The sequence below is a fragment of the Seriola dumerili genome, unplaced genomic scaffold (assembly GCF_002260705.1).
Source record: "Seriola dumerili isolate Sdu_G_001 unplaced genomic scaffold, Sdu_1.0 BDQW01001414.1, whole genome shotgun sequence".
Taxonomy (NCBI): domain Eukaryota; kingdom Metazoa; phylum Chordata; class Actinopteri; order Carangiformes; family Carangidae; genus Seriola; species Seriola dumerili.
In genome coordinates this window covers 260,246-276,015 of record NW_019175669.1, presented here as the reverse complement: position 1 = coordinate 276,015, position 15,770 = coordinate 260,246, and the positions used below count along the sequence as shown (strand labels likewise).

The following is a 15,770-nucleotide window of genomic DNA, read 5'->3' as shown; positions in this document are numbered from 1 at the left end:
CCCACAGCTGTGCGTTTGTTTAGAAAGTGGCAGGTGAATTGAACCAATCACAGTTTGATTTATAGTGGGTGGGGCCAACAATCCACTGCCCTACGCCTTCCCCCGAGTCTCAAGGTCGGCGCTACGGCTTCGGGGCAATCGAGGTCATCGGCTCTTCGAATAGGTGCGCTCGCTCTAACACTTGCGGTTCACCTGCTTCTATTAAATCAGAGGGTTCACTTACTTTTTCCACCTGCACAGTGGATGTTTAATGGTTGTGTTCAATAAAGAAATGAAAGATTATCATTGATTTTGTGTTGTTAGCTTAAGCACACACACACAGGCCGCTGGAAAACTGCGGTTAACATTGTCAATATTTTCAACATTTTTAAAAAGACTAAACAGTTAATCAATTCAAAATCGAAAAGAAAAAAGAAAGATAAATGAAACTTCGGACACGTCTGAAAGTAGGAAGAATGTGTATATCCTTTTCATAGGATATATATCATTATTACCCCACAGTAACTAGGTCCCAGATCCAGGTCTCAGGGAAGAATGTCCTGACGATTTCCTTCTTCTCCTCATCTTTACCTTTCAGCACACCACCTGAACTCTGTGGCATCATGTTGAAGGCCATGGGAACGGGAGAGTCTACGCGATCTAGGAACACATGGATAAAAAAAAAAAAAAAAAAAAAAAAAAAAAAGACAAAGAGAAAAAGAAAGGAAAGAAAAATAAAAAAAAAAAGTTTTTAAATTCACGACAAGTAAAACTTACCCAAGAGAAACCAGCTCCCAGATCCAGGTCTCAGGGAAGTATGTTCTAATAGTCTTGGCCTTGGGCTGTGGAGGTGGTGGATCTCCAGCTGTTTCCTCCGCAGCTAACATGTGGAGCCCCTCATCTAGCTCGGCATACTCTAGTTAACAGTATAATGGGAGTTTCTTGTTCTGGAACCAGTATCAATGGACAGTCAATGGAAAACACAAGTGGCGTGCTATAAAAAACATACCCATGTCATAATATAATCGATCGTATCCCCTGTCGCGGCAGTCATAAGGTTTTTTCACGTCAGAGTTGGTCACAATTTTGATCCCAATTTCCTACGAGAGAGGGAGAGAGAGAGAGAGAGAGAGAGAGAGAGAGAGAGAGAGAGAGAGAGAGATGGTAAAACCAAATGAGAGATTGTTAAGTCATAAACTGTGTATGATTTTATCAGCACTGACGAACGCACAGGTTAAAACAGAAGACAGTGCTACACCTCATGCAAACTGCTTTAATTCATATCTGTCTATCTCCCTGGGTTATTAGACAAAGATGGAAATAAAAAAGGGACAGAAAGTGATGGAGGGAGATACAAAGAGACAGATGTAGATAGAGACAGTTGGAGAGAGAGAAAGACAGAAAGAGTTAAACAGAGAGAAAAAGTAGAGAGAGGGAAGGAGGCAGATGGAGAAATGAGAAAGAAATAGAAAAAAGGGGGAAATACAGATAATGAAAGAGAAAAATAGAAACACAAATAGTGAGGTAGAGAAAGAACTAGAGGTCAACACACAGAGATAAAGATTGATTAATAGACAGATCATTATTTTTCCTTATAATGAGCCTGTTTTTTAATGGCCAATCAAAACGACCCGATTGTCTACTTTAAAGATGCTGTAGACGTCATTCTTCTGATTGTTGGGCCCAAAGTAGATTGAGCGCGCTGCTCGACGGGCTGCCTGCGCGTCAGGCACGATCTCCGGCTCCAGCTCCGGCTCGGGTTCGGGTTCGGGTTCTGGTTCTGGTACGGGTTCGAGCTCGATCTCCGGCTCCGGCACCGGCAGAGGGAAGCAGGGATACGGCTCCGAGTCCTCGACCTCGTAGGAGTATCCCGACAGCTTCTGTAAAGGCAGCTGGCTGTACACCTGCACAAACACACCCGAGACAACACGAGGGCATGTCAGCAGACTGAGTGATGGAGGTCCACGCAATGATGATGTGAATACTGAAAAATGTTTCAAGACCCGCAGCAGCTCGGAGTCACGTCTACTCTCCAGCAAATTAGCTGCAATTAAACTTTATTGTCGTGAACCAATCTGGTCTAAATGCTGTTTGAGAGGCTGCAAAGACTAATGATCTAAAAACAAACACCAACTCTCAATCTATCAGCTGTGAGTGAGTTACATTCAGTGATAAAATAGTTTTTATTCTGTTAGTCAGTGTGCATCTTCAAATATGAGAAACTGAGAATTCCCTGGGTCTGAAGAGAAATAAAGTGCAGATAAGAGAAGATAAAACAAGATAAAACAAGATAAAGAACAACAGGTGAATCCATCTGGTCTGAGGTTTTCTATGTGGAGCAGGAAAACAATGAATACATCTTTGCAAATGGCATTAAACGTGAGCTTAATGTAGCAGGAACATGCAGCATGTAAAAAAGTACAATATGCAAAAAATCCCAGAGATGACAGAACGACTTTGGGCCTGACCGATCCCGTTCACGCTGTGTTTTGTGGGTAAATTACCATTCCCACTTTTCTCATCTCTGAAATCAAGGCATTAACGCCGTTTGAAATGCAAACGCCACGTCACGCTGTGTGTGTGTTGGATGTTAAACGCGGGGTAAAAGAGGACGGGTGTCGTACGTAGTCGACGGTGAGCTCCTGCTCCGACCGCAGCAGGAGGACGCTCTGGTCGATGGCTCTGACGGAGCAGATGGAGCGTGGCTGAGCCTGGAGACTCAGCGTCGTCTTCTCCGCTGGAAGGTTTTGGACGGAGGAGAACTTCAGAGACACCTACGCAGGAAACGACAAGGTAGAGAGACGGTTTGGGAGCCGATTAGATGACGTTTATCCTCCTGTATAAAATAATCTGAGATGCACGTGTTTTTCGTATTTCATCGTACGTCAAAAAGACGCTTTGAAGTCTTGGATTGATTTAATAACTGACCTTGTTATTGAGGCAGAGCTGAATGGGGAAGTCCTGGCTGTCGGCCACCGCCTCTCCACTGGGCATCACAGTGTAAACCACCACCTGGGCAAAAGGTGACAGGTCGGTCACCTGTCGGAGCGATACGGTCAGCTCTCCCTTGTTGACTGAAGCATGAAACACAGAGAGAAAAGAAATATGACGCGACAGTTTAACATAAACATCAAAACACGTAAAAACACATAATATACTTTCTCTTTTTTTCTGCACATGCGTCAGTACATCCCAACTCTTTCCATCTTTCCCTGACCATTCGTGACATAACATCATCTTTTAAACTGTTACAAAACACTGATTTTAACCTCTTTAAAAATGAGTCACAAATATATGGGCTCAGTAATTCTCTAAAACAGCTGCAGATTCTACCACAGATCATTTAATCAGGAGTAAATTGTGTATTTGTTGGGGACTATTTTCAGCTGACTGTATATGTGGGATTTGACGACATCATTACTGTGAACACAGCCACTGTAAATTATTATTTATTATCATATAACATCAGCTTGTACCTGATCCTGCTTTAACAGCCACTGGGACACGACCGTGCTGCACAATTCCCCCTCTGGACATCACCTACGAAGAAAGACAAACACAGACACTGGAAATTATCAATGTGCATTTTAAATATGAAAAACAGAAAGAAGGGGAAATCCATTTGGAATCCATTTTACACACCTAGTGTAAACATGACACAATTAGGATCACCTGTTTTCTACAGTCAATGGATTGATTTAATTACAATTCAATTAAACACAAACGTCAGTTCCAGTTAAAGTGTCTCTGTGATGTGACGATCAGAAACAAAGTTAGAGGAAATAAAGCATATTATAAACAAAAGCAGTCCCATAAATTTGTAAACATGTAAATAATCAAACAGGATATCGTCTCATTTTCTCACTCACAACTGGAACGAGGTACAAGATGGAGCTCATAACCCGTGACACATACCAGGTAGAAGAAGTCGAGGACTTCCTGGCCCTTGTTTAGCTCCTCCCCCTGGATGATGTACTGAGCGCGTACGGTTGCGTCTTCGTCACAGGAGATCTTCCCGCTGACCTGCATGAGCTTCAGAAAACTGCTGCTCTTGGAGTAAAACGCCGTGACATGGTGGTGGGCCGACCTGTACTCTGGTCTGCGCACATTGGGCACGTACGGTTCATTCTCATCCGTCTTTTTTGAGCTCGCCTGTTGGCATGACAGCGGGAGGTCAAAGGGCAAATTCATACTCCGTTATCAACCTATCAACCGATTCTCAACCAACTTGTTTTTTTTTTTTTTAATTAGGAATATAGACTTGTGTGGGCCACACGATGGATAGGATGAAAGTTTCTTTAATTAGATATTGATTGTAAAATTGATACTGAACTGGCAGTTAATGAATTGACTGTACTGAAATAAACAGGTCCAGGGGGGGGGGGACCGCAGAATAAGAGCGGTAACCAACCTTCAGATTCACGGAGTCCTTCCAGAGGGAGGTGTCCAGAGAAAACGAAGCCATGCCTATGCTGTTCGTAGTGAGGGTCGCGTTTTGTGACTCGCCAGCAAGCAGGTACACTGGCTCGTTGGCGACAGGTTTATTGTCTGGACCGACCACTTTCACCTGCAGACAAGTCAGAAAGTAGAAGCTAACCGACAGCACGCTTTCAAGATGTATCAAGACATCAAGGTCGTCATTAGGTTTAAAGCTAAAAGGGTTTGTTTCCCTCTGGGAGCGTGAGACGTCTTATGTGCAAAGGTGACAGAGGCCTGAAGGTGGCACAAGAGGAAAAGCTAATAAAGCGTCTGATATTTGAAGGGTTCATCCTCTGGTGAGCACGGAAGCAATCAGTTTTGTCTGTCTGTCTGTTATTGATATAAATACTGATCTTGACATTTCATATGCACAACTGTAAAATTGTCCCGTTGGCAACACTCGAAGTAGGGTCGTTTAAGTTATTAAAATCAACCTCTGGGGACAACGATTATTCACATCAAATGTCATGGTTATCTGACTATTAACTGTCAAACTACCTTGTTATAGGTGTTGTTAAGAATAAATTTTGATGTGCTGGTGGCGCTGGAATTAAGGTTAAGTGTCACCAAAAACACAAGGATTCATCTTCTGGGGACCCTAAATAACCACACATTACTTCATGGAGATATTTTGACCACCCAAGTAAATTCAGGAGTAAAAGTCCTGTTCCTTTTCTTCACAGATGACCTGGATGACCATGAAACTCTCCCACTAAACCGTAAACCGAAGCATTTCAGGGAGAAACATTCAATCAGCAAGCTTAAACTCAAGTCATGAGATCACAACGATCAATAGGATTAAACCTGTGGGGACCCTGAATGTTATGGCAGTCAGTCCAATATTTGTTGATATATTTTCTAAAGTAGTGAGGCAACCAACCGACATTGAACATGACGATTTTTAACAACGCCACTATAGCATGGATGAAAATAAACATTTATCTGTGCAGTGGGTTATAGCTCCCGCACTGATTACCTTCCCCTCAAAGGGAATGCCAGGTTTGTACGCTGCAGGTACGTCCTCGAAGGTGACGGTTCTGATGTGGCTGCTGAAGCTGGTCCGCCCGCTGCCTTTGAGAACGACCCCTAGATGGTAATAAACAAAGAGATCACAGCTCATCAGAAACTGCGGCTGATCACTCAACGATCAGTATCTGGCATCCGGTCGACCTACCTGTGCCATACTCTTCTATTTCAGCGTTCACATCAAAACTGTCATCGTACATGCTCTTGTTGAGGGAGAACTCGGTCATGTTCATAATTTGTGAAGCACAACCAGTTTTATCCGTCTGGAAGATAATAACAAGGATGAAATTCATAGTAAAATAATACATACAATTAGTAAGCAAGTCACATTTCTTTCATCTGGAATACTCACGGTCAGCAGGTAAGTCTTGCAGAGATCATTTTCTTGGGTAAGTGAATACCAGTAAAACCGGATGGCGTTTCTACAAAACACCGCCTTGACTGAACCAATAACTGGTTTGCCGTAGGTGTATCTGCAGGAAACAGCACAAGAACACGGGTGAAGGCAGGTGTTTAGTTGAGTTCAATGATTTTAGGTTAATAAGTTCCCATAGCAAAGCGTGGAATGAGAAAGCTACGAACAACATGATATTCTTCAATCCAGATGTGGACGACATCTTAAAAGGCATTAAACTGAAGTGCTAGTATTTATGTGTTAGCACAAATGAGCAGATATACGTGTCTGCGCTAACCATATGTAGCTTGTTAGCCTACCTAACTGGCCAATTAGCCAGCTAATGAATTAGCCTTGTGTTTGCCTTCGAGACGCCTAGCTGTGCTAACGATGCTAATGGGAGCTTATGCTTGCGATAGTTATTAAACTGACATGCACCAAAAAACACGCCCATTTTTGCCTATTTTTAGATTAGCTGAGAGTTAGGTGGAGTCAGGCACTGCCAAGATGGCGCCCACTCTGAGCCTACGTTCTTCAGAAACGTATGGGTCACGACACGGAGGCTACGTCCATCTTTATACACGGGCTAAGGTTGTAACTAAAAATGGACCCATAAAAGAGAGACAGATAAAGCTAGCAAAACCACAACACTGAGTGTTCTGGAGCTGCTGGTGGGAATCAACGTTCAAATAGTGAAAGCTAGTTAGCCTAGCTTGCTAGCTTCTTATTTCCAAGTAGTATACAAACTTAACAGTACAATAGGTTTTCTAAATGTAACAGACAGTTTAAATCAACTGTTGACAGCTAATGCTGCGTGGGCTTGTTGAAAAATGGACAACACGTCTTCTACCAACGTAGCTAAATACAGTGTGACGTTCTCAGTAATTAGCACACCATGGAAATTGATATCCTAGCTGTGGTGCTGCTGAACCACTGCCATGGAAAACACCCACTCAAAAGACTTGAAGCTTAGACACAGTTTCCTAAAAAAAAAAAAAAAGGTTTTATCCTCTTAAGAAAATAGGAAAATATAAACAATGGCTGCAGAATCATTACAATTTATGTTTCCTTGTACAAAAAATGGGGAGAATTCAATTGGCTACGTGTGATATCTGATGTCGTCTATGCTAGACATCAGTGCCATTGTTAACCTCTGTCCGTTTTAAGTGGGACACTCACTTTCCACAGATCTTTAGCGTCGCCTCTTGGTCCAGGATGGTTATCACACTGGGCAGGTGAACCTTTACCTCATACTTTGGCAAAACTAAAACAAAAGAAACAGAGTCAAAAATCTTGCTGTGGAAAAAAAAACTTACATAAATTAAACTCATTATTCTGATAAATGCGAGTCATGGTTAAATTTGTTTAGTATGAAACTGCAGGAGACCGTATTCCTTGATGTCAAAGCTGTGGGAGATCTGCTCTCCTTTGTCCGTTGAGGCAGAGATGATGTAGGTTCCTTGTGCCGCCTCGGGAATCATGGGGTGGGAAAGATCAAGGATGCCGCCATCGATGGACTTCTCCAACCACTGGGCAATGCGATTTGAATTGGGATCCTACAAAAACAATAAAGAAAGACGTACATTTGTTGACGGCTGCTCCATTCTGCATTATATTAATATTAAAGCCCCTAGGTGCAGTACTGTCATGTGATTATTATATCAAATTATGCAGATGGTACAAAATTTCTGTGAAGAAAAATTACAATTATATTGAAAATTGGTGCAGTCTAGTATCAGATTTCAGCCTATTCATCTCAACGTACCTTGATTAGTTGATATCAGTTTGTAATGATATCACTGTATATCCCCAAAGTCAAACATTTTAAAATCCAGCACAAAATGGATTTTAAAATGTTCTCAAAATAGCACATTGCAAATAAAACAATTATATGCTTGAATACTTTTAAGTATCCTATTCATTTTTAAATAAATATTGCATTTCCAAGCTGTAAATTATGTCATCCTCGGTTTCTGTGTCTAAGTCAAAAGTCATATTTGTGTATTTATACAATATAATCAAAATCTTTGTCTTTTCGTCTATAAAATGTTCAGTCACACCCACTTTTGAGTGATCAATTAAATCCCTGAACAATTTGATCAAATAACTCTCGAGTGTATACGTTTATAAATATAAAAGTCTTACCTGGAGTTCCACCACTTTGTACTGAAGAAAAAAAAAAGAGAAACAACAAAAAAATTAATGTAAAATTTGAGTTAATGGGAATGGGAACGTTTGTGAAACATTCTTCTATGTGTCGGTATATTTATATAAGTATAATAGTGATTTTGAATCTACAGCTAATTCACAGAAGCAAAGCAGAAACTTTTAATGCACAGGATTTTTTTTAAATAAACAGAAGAAGAGCAGGGTAGTTAACTACTTACATGAGTATTTGTGTCAGTAAATGTTTATATAAAATGATGCAAGACACCTTAGATAATTTTGCAGCTATAAAAAAAACATAAACATACTGGGTTCAAATATTTCATTCATGTAGCTCAGATGAAGTGTCAAAACAAGCAGATGGATTAAGTGTCATACCATCTGTGTGAAAACATTTAGATTTCATATCTTACAGCTTTAATGTTGAGACCATTTGAAATCTTCTTTGTACCTGATGGGATTTACCACTTTCCAGCAAACTACCTTCATCGTATGATATTTGAATGGATTTCATAGTCAATGCACGCAGTTGTGTTTTCAGCCTCTCATCACAAACGGAAAAGGCCTTGAGCCCATATTGATTCAGATGTTTGGGTCAAATGCAGTGTGTGCCAAATGAACTCTGACAGCATGTTTATCACACTACTCCACACAGCGCTTCACACCCACGCTGTCTTCAAAATCAACAAACAGCCCTCCTTTCACCTCCCACTCTCCTGAACCAAAATAGACCTCACTCTTCACATTCACCGGCTGCTTAGTGGAAAGCACGCACAGATTACAAAGTTCACTGGTTGGAATTATTACATACATCACACGGTGTCACATGATTTTGGAGAAGATAAATAAAAACTTACCACTCGAGCTACGGGGATGAAGTTGGCATCCAGGGAGACGATTCGAAACTGGACTTTAAAGAAAAAGGAGGAAAAAAAAACATAATGTAAAACATGTACAGAAATACATGATACAGTGAAACAGCAAAGAAATGAAGCTAATAAACAGAATGAAATCCTTCAATATACTGCATTTTCAATTGAGCGCTAGCAGATGGGATTACGAGGGAAATCTGCTGGTTTGCTATATGGCACAGGGTTTCTGGTGATAGCAGATGGTGTAAGGAACAAATAAAAAAAAAAAAAAGGTATTTATCACCAGTCTTTGGTTAATGAGAAACAAGGTCTAAGGGACATTTAATAAAAGAGAAGAAATGATTAAAACTGAAGCAGCAGAGGCCAAAATATCCTGATTTTAGCCCCGAGTATGGGTAACCCCGTGTCTACAGAAGGGTTAGCATGAACAGCATGCTAGCAGAGCAGCAGCAGCTACGTTGCTCCATCTGTGTCGACGCAGGATGCGTTCAGGTACAGTATTGAAAAAACAAACAAACAAAAAAACACAGGAAAATAAACTTGAAGTGTAAAAAAAATATGCTTCAGGTCGTGTATCTGTATCTGTTCCGTTAGACACGAATGACGAACACGGCTGAAATGCTTTCCGTGTAGACGCGTCATAATTCGCCAAAGACACTGGACCACATTTCCCATAATGCAAATCAAAAGTGTATAAGATTCCTGTTAAACATCCACATCTTTCAAACTCCATGCCCCCAGTTTAACTACAGGCTTTCTCCAAACTCAAGCCAAGGCAACCCCTATTGACATCACCATGACATCGTCACTATGACATCATCAAGTTTTTTCCCGAGGCTCGACAACGTTCCTCCAGAGCCACAGAAGACATTTTAACAAACTGTTTTCAAAGGTTTAGCAGAAATAACCAAATCGGTTTTAATGTCTAATTGATTGGATTATCCATTTGATTTTTAAGGATGATCACAAGGATGATGTCATCAGGGTTATTTCAGATTGGGCTTCTGGGACATTGAGTTTGAAAGAAGCAGGTGTTTACCAGGTGGTCTAATAACGGTTGCTATTGAGTTGCATTATGGGACGTTAGGAAATACCAATCCTAAAAATATGACTGGTGTAAGAAAGAGACGATAAGTCGGCTGAACCAGTATCTAAAACTTTTTACAAGGTTATATTAATTCAGCAATAACATATTAATGTTTCCAAACATGTTGCAAAAATTAAAGGGGGAAAAAAAAAAAACCTACTCAACCCACTTTTTCTTTAGGAAAAATCCAAACAACCTCCCCAAGAACTGTTGAGGAACAGCCGTTCTTCTGTGTGCTGAACATAGACGTAGTTCCTGAAGTTGTCAACGAGTGGCTCAGCATTATGCAGATATCATAAAGTAGTCCACATTTGTGCGAGTGCAGCTGAATTGCTAAGCAGTGCAGAGAGAATAATGTGCGCTAGATGAACAACACAACTGCAGCAGAGTATCACCGAATCTAAAACTATGATGCTTGTGGCTCAGGAGGTGGAGCGGGTCGTCCGCCGATCAGGAGGTCGGTGGTTCGATCCCCGGTTCCTCCAGTCCGCATGTCAAAGTGGGTAAGATACTGAACCCTGAATCGCTCCTGATGGCTGTTGCATCAGTGTATGAGTGTGTATGAAGCGCTATTTAAGAGCAGTACCAGAGTATTACTGATGAGCATCAGGACACCTACCGGTCTGTCCGGGTTTGTAGATGGGTTTGTCAGTCTGGATGATGTGCATAAAACCAGGAGGCTCAATGACAACCTTGGTCTTCTTGCTCATCAAGGCGCTCTCACCCTGAACTGTGACATTAATGTTTGCCACCAGTCTGCTGCGCACCGTAGGGACCTGCAGTATCAGAAAACACATCACATCTGTCGGACAGGACCGGGACCACGGGTTATTTGAATGTCCAGGAGGAGAGGAAGGAAGGAAGGGAGGACTTTTAAATTTTGTTTTAATGCAGAACCAGAATTTGTGCCCAGCTGACAAGCACTTTTTTTCTCATTGTCCTCCTTTGGAGTGTGTTTCCTGCGAAACATCTGTCGACTATAATGTTATAGAACAACTGCTTGGAAGCAAATCCATCTGAGCTCTTCTGATATTGAGCAATAACAGACCCCCTCCACTACATGAGGTTAATTATGGAATGCTGTCATCCTTGTATAGCATATGCTTTCACTTACTAATAGAGCTGCCATTACATAACAGAGGCTGGAACCACTTCCAAAATTTGCAAGGGGTGGTTTTTTTTTTTTTTTTTCTTTTTTAGTATGCGTGTGTGTGTGTGTGTGTGTGTGTGTGTGTGTGTGTGTGTTGTGAGACTGAGAGTAGGGGGCAGAGGATGTTTTCCAGAGGAATGCAGGTACATAGCTAGCCTCTGGCAGAAAGCAGCCTTTGTTTAGTGGCAGATAAACAAATTCCAGACCAGGCCTGCGGCAGGGCCAAACACTGGGGAACCAAGTGAAACTAAGTGCTATTGTCATAGAGCTGATTGGGGTTGTCGGGTCGTTTCGCATCAATATGTAGCAAGGCCTCTAAGTTGCATAACAGCGCCGAACAGTGTGACAGAAACCAGAGCAGTAATTTACAGAGAGCCATTGGCGTTGACAGCCTCAGTCATGGCGCCGGCTGGATAATTAGGTACATAATGACGCCAGGATTTGTGCCATTAGTTTAATGGAGGGCTACGGGACGAGGAGAGGAAAATGCACTATGCCTGGAAACCTCACAGATGCATCTAACCACTAAACATTGAAAATATTTGTTCTGCTCTACTCTACCTCACTGCCACTGGAAAACCATAAAGCAAACAGACGGAAATATCACATTCTCGTGCAAGCTGCCAAACTGTGTGTGCATAATGTTGAGTCAGACCTGGAAGTCGACGCAGCGGTAAAAGTCCTGCTTGACGGCCTCCGCTAGAATGATGGTGGTGCCAGAGTTCACCTCGAGGAGGACAGTCAGAGAGACGGGCTCCGTGGGGCCGTGGATCTGGGCACACAGGGTCTCCTGTTTCCCCCCCGTCAAGCGGGAGCTCACAGTCACTGCATAAATACTGTAGGTAGAAAAAGGAACATGATGTTAACGGCTAATGTTAGCAGTTAAAGACAGAGATAAAAGGAGAGAATATTGGACTTTTATTAATCTCTCCTCTGCAAACACAACGCCACATAAATAATGTTGCTCTGTTAGATATAAATAGAAAACTGTGTGCTAACGAAGCGGAAACCTAAAGGGCTGAAAAATGAAGCCGACACTGAAGTGCTAAAAACTGCAGTTCCTCTAATGACCACTAGAGTCTGGCTCCAACAGTGAGTCAATCCCCATAGACTCCCATGTTAAAATGTCCAACTTTACAGCAGAAATAAACATGTTTACAGCCTGGTACAAAAACAGTTTTGGTCTCTAGAGCTAATTTCTTCCTTCATGACACCGTTTTATATAAATCACCGGTTTACATTTTATTAAGACTTAAAGGTCTGCATAATTAAGGGCGTGGCCTCTTTGAGTGACACGTGGGCGAGCGTATGTTTGCATGGAAGTCTGGGCTCCACACATGCTCCCCCTCTTTGCCCATTTTTGGATTAGCCGGAGGTTAGGGGCGGAGTCAGGCCACTGCCAAGATGGGGACGGTGGGGCGGCTCACTCTGAGCTTCAAAACCGCTCTTCAGAAACCTGTGGGTAACATCACGGAGGCTACGTCCATCTTTATATACAGTCTATGGTGCAAACACATCAACTTGAAAAGTCGTAATATGTCAAAACTGTGTTCTGCTGCCCCCAAAAGGCCAATAACAGTCACTGCAGGTTTAAACGTACAAAAATACAAAGTACAACTTTTAATTTTGTACTTTCCTTTAATATTTGAGCACTTCATGCTCCGTTATACTTCTACTGCATTTGTAAAACATCACTCACAGAACTTTACTTTTGACTCAGAGGTCAAGTTTGAGATTAATACTTATGTGAGAATTTGAATGAAGTTAATGTGTTGGTACTTTCTTTAAAAAAAAAAAAAAGCGTGCAGATCAGTATTTGGTCGGCTGGTTCGCACACAGGGATCTGCTGCTGCCAATGAGAAATAAAGGACACATTTAATTGAGTTTTGGGAGGTGGTGCTGTTGAGCATATTGATGCTGTTTCTGCCAGAGAGGAAGTTGCACGATGATGAAAAGTCATTAGACTCTGATACTAAACTATGAAAGGCATTTGAGACATGATGACCACAGAGCAGATAACACACAGGAGTGAAAAACAAAGATCAGAATGGAAATCAATATCCAGAGACAGTGAGCTTTTTGTTTTTGATCTTGATAAAAAACAAAACATCTGGTGAATCCTTTAAAACACTTTGGTTCAATCATCTCTCACTGTTTTACTTTGTCCAGATTATTTTATCAGACACACACACACACACACACACACACACACACACACACACTGGTGGGACATCTTCTCTATTGCGTAACAGTATCCTGAGGCCGACCACTGGACTTTTTGGCTCACGGTGAGACGATGTCATACTAACACACCACAGTAAGTTACAACATGAATTGATTAAAAAAAACCAACAAGAAACAAACAAACAAACAAAAAAAAACATTGCAACTTTTTGCTAACTCAATCACGTGCAGCTGATCCTCCTGCAAAGACTGGCGCGTGCACTTGGCGTCCTCTGGAGTGACGCACAAACCAAAACTTTTTTCTCTTTCTGCAGACAACGTGAGATGCAGCAGCTTCATCACAAACTTGTTTTACTTACGTGTCATTGAGGAGGGCTGGTGTCGCAGTTTGCAGGAGCGCTGAGGCGAAGATGACAGCACATACGTGGAGGGCAGGTGTCATGTCTGCAGACTGAGCAGAGCCGGTGCTTTTGCACGCAGCGGGACCACACGAGCGAACCGGACTGCACCAGAGGAGAAGGACGCACTTCCTGCCTGCTACCCTCACTGCGGGCCGGACTCAGAGAGAGAGAGAGAGAGAGAGGGAGAGAGAGAGGGATGTGCAGGGCACAAAGTCGCTCAAACGGAGGGGGCGGTGGCAGTGGCTTGCTGTTTATACCCCCAAACCACCGCCACCCCCTCCAACCGAGTCACTCCCCCCAAATTCGTTGGACCTTTTGCAGCCTCCTCCCTATTCCCAACAGAGTTTCATTTCCCAAAAGTTGAATCACACAGTCCTGCCTGCTGCCAGAGTCCACTCCTCCAGTTTCTAAAGAACTCAGTAAGAGTCCATATGGCACTGTGTGAGGGGTGCAGAGAGGGTGGGTAGGTGGGAAGGTGCAAATACAGGAGGCATTGTCTGCTGCAGGCGCAGTGACCGGGCAGTTTCACCACAGTTGAGCAACAGCAGTCCTGACTGCAGCAGCAGCAGCAGCACAGATCCCAGCTCTCCTCGAGACATTCTCCTGCTCCCTGTGGGTGTCATAAGCTTCACACACATAAATCTGCTCCTCCCGCTGGACTTCAGGTCGTCTCATAGGTATATGAAGTAACATGCACCCACAAACACCTCCCCCTGCGTCTGTGGGGCCCCGAGTGGCTTCATGGAGGGCCCCTGTGAAAGTACAATAATGACTTGTGTTACTTGATAATTCACAGTCAAACCTGTGCTCTTTACTTCAGTCCTAAATCACCTGAAAAACAATGCATTGGTGTGTTTCTGTGCATTACCAGCACCTGTAGAAATACTGTGAAAACAGTGTGTGTGTTGGTGCCAAGCAAAACATAGCCGCACTCCTAAAAACACATCTCCACTGCAGCAGTAAGGGTTGAAACCTCCACAGGGGCTTAAAGCAAGCTCTCCGCTAATTATGACGTTGACAGAGAAACAAAGTTAAACTGGATCTTTAGCTCCTGCAGAGATTTTCTCGATACTGTATTGGCTTTCTTTATATGTTCCGATGGGGACACTCATTTTTTAAAAGATCTATCATTGTTGTTAATTCAATATTTATGTTTTTACCTGCCTTTAATGAACACATCATTTCCCATGAGCCCTAGACAGTCACAGGTTAACTGTCACAGCTCGTGAGTTAGAGTTTTGTGGATGCTTGTAGCGCTGAAGCTGTAGTGTTTTTTCTGTGTTCACAAAGTAATCGTTGACCAGCTAAGAGGCTAACCAGGAAGTGCCATCATGACTTCAGCTCTCTACTTTACCCAGACTGATTATGGTTTAGTTCGAATAGTTTAAAAAAATCAGCTTCGCAAATGTTTCGCGAGGACAGAAACACACTCACTGTCTTTTGATAGGAAACACAGATTGTAAATGTTTGTTCGTTTACGAGGAAACTCCAAAGATCACCTTGAATATGGATCAAGCCTCGAAATCGTACCAAATTGCCATGAGGCCATTCAATAGCGTCTCTTCGTCAGACCACGTCGCCTGTGTTTTCTAAACCTCACATCTCCAGTTTCCAGAAAATCCCAGGATTTTCATTAAGCTTTTGTATTTGCCAAAATAACAGATTACACAACTGCTTCGCAGGCTGAGTGTGTTTCTCATAAGTGAGCTTATCTTGATGAGTAAAAGTTGCGGTCTGACCCTTTAAAGGTTCAGCTTAAAGGTTTGCTGATAAGAAAACAGTTCATCATCGTTGACAGGATTGACCTCCTCCTCCCTCCAACATTCGGACCCTGCAGGTAGATGGGGTGAAGCTGTTCTACCTGAGCTTTTGGCAACAACAAGATCCAGCAGTAACCAGACACAGCTGAGGGAATGTGGCTCATGACATTGTGTGTCAAGGGCCCGTCGTCCTGCGAGGCGAGGGTAAGCATGAGGAGAATTCCTCTCAGGATATTAAAAAATACTCTCTCTGACGAGCCGCCCTCCCTCTG

General features: G+C 42.5%; 1 protein-coding gene across 2 annotated transcripts in view; it reads right to left on the bottom strand.

Moving 5' to 3' along the window:
* The window catches only part of LOC111238520 (alpha-2-macroglobulin-like), a 30,589-nt gene extending 16,667 nt beyond the window's left edge, over positions 1–13,922 (bottom strand). Inside the window, exons 1-18 of one of the 2 annotated variants that reach the window (XM_022768086.1) lie at positions 13,697–13,922; positions 11,809–11,989; positions 10,623–10,779; positions 8,902–8,954; positions 8,024–8,044; positions 7,266–7,434; positions 7,058–7,142; positions 5,837–5,957; positions 5,633–5,747; positions 5,435–5,544; positions 4,391–4,546; positions 3,895–4,131; positions 3,456–3,519; positions 2,908–3,053; positions 2,604–2,753; positions 1,623–1,883; positions 989–1,079; positions 757–895 (exon numbers count right to left, since the gene is read on the bottom strand). In XM_022768086.1, the coding sequence (XP_022623807.1) occupies positions 757–895; positions 989–1,079; positions 1,623–1,883; positions 2,604–2,753; positions 2,908–3,053; positions 3,456–3,519; positions 3,895–4,131; positions 4,391–4,546; positions 5,435–5,544; positions 5,633–5,747; positions 5,837–5,957; positions 7,058–7,142; positions 7,266–7,434; positions 8,024–8,044; positions 8,902–8,954; positions 10,623–10,779; positions 11,809–11,989; positions 13,697–13,779 (2,339 nt within the window). In that variant the 5' untranslated portion in view covers positions 13,780–13,922. Of the gene's footprint in view, positions 1–494; positions 640–756; positions 896–988; positions 1,080–1,622; positions 1,884–2,603; positions 2,754–2,907; positions 3,054–3,455; positions 3,520–3,894; positions 4,132–4,390; positions 4,547–5,434; positions 5,545–5,632; positions 5,748–5,836; positions 5,958–7,057; positions 7,143–7,265; positions 7,435–8,023; positions 8,045–8,901; positions 8,955–10,622; positions 10,780–11,808; positions 11,990–13,696 lie in introns of both variants that reach the window. The other variant, XM_022768085.1, reaches the window with a different exon arrangement.
* Positions 13,923–15,770: the final 1,848 nt, after the last annotated feature.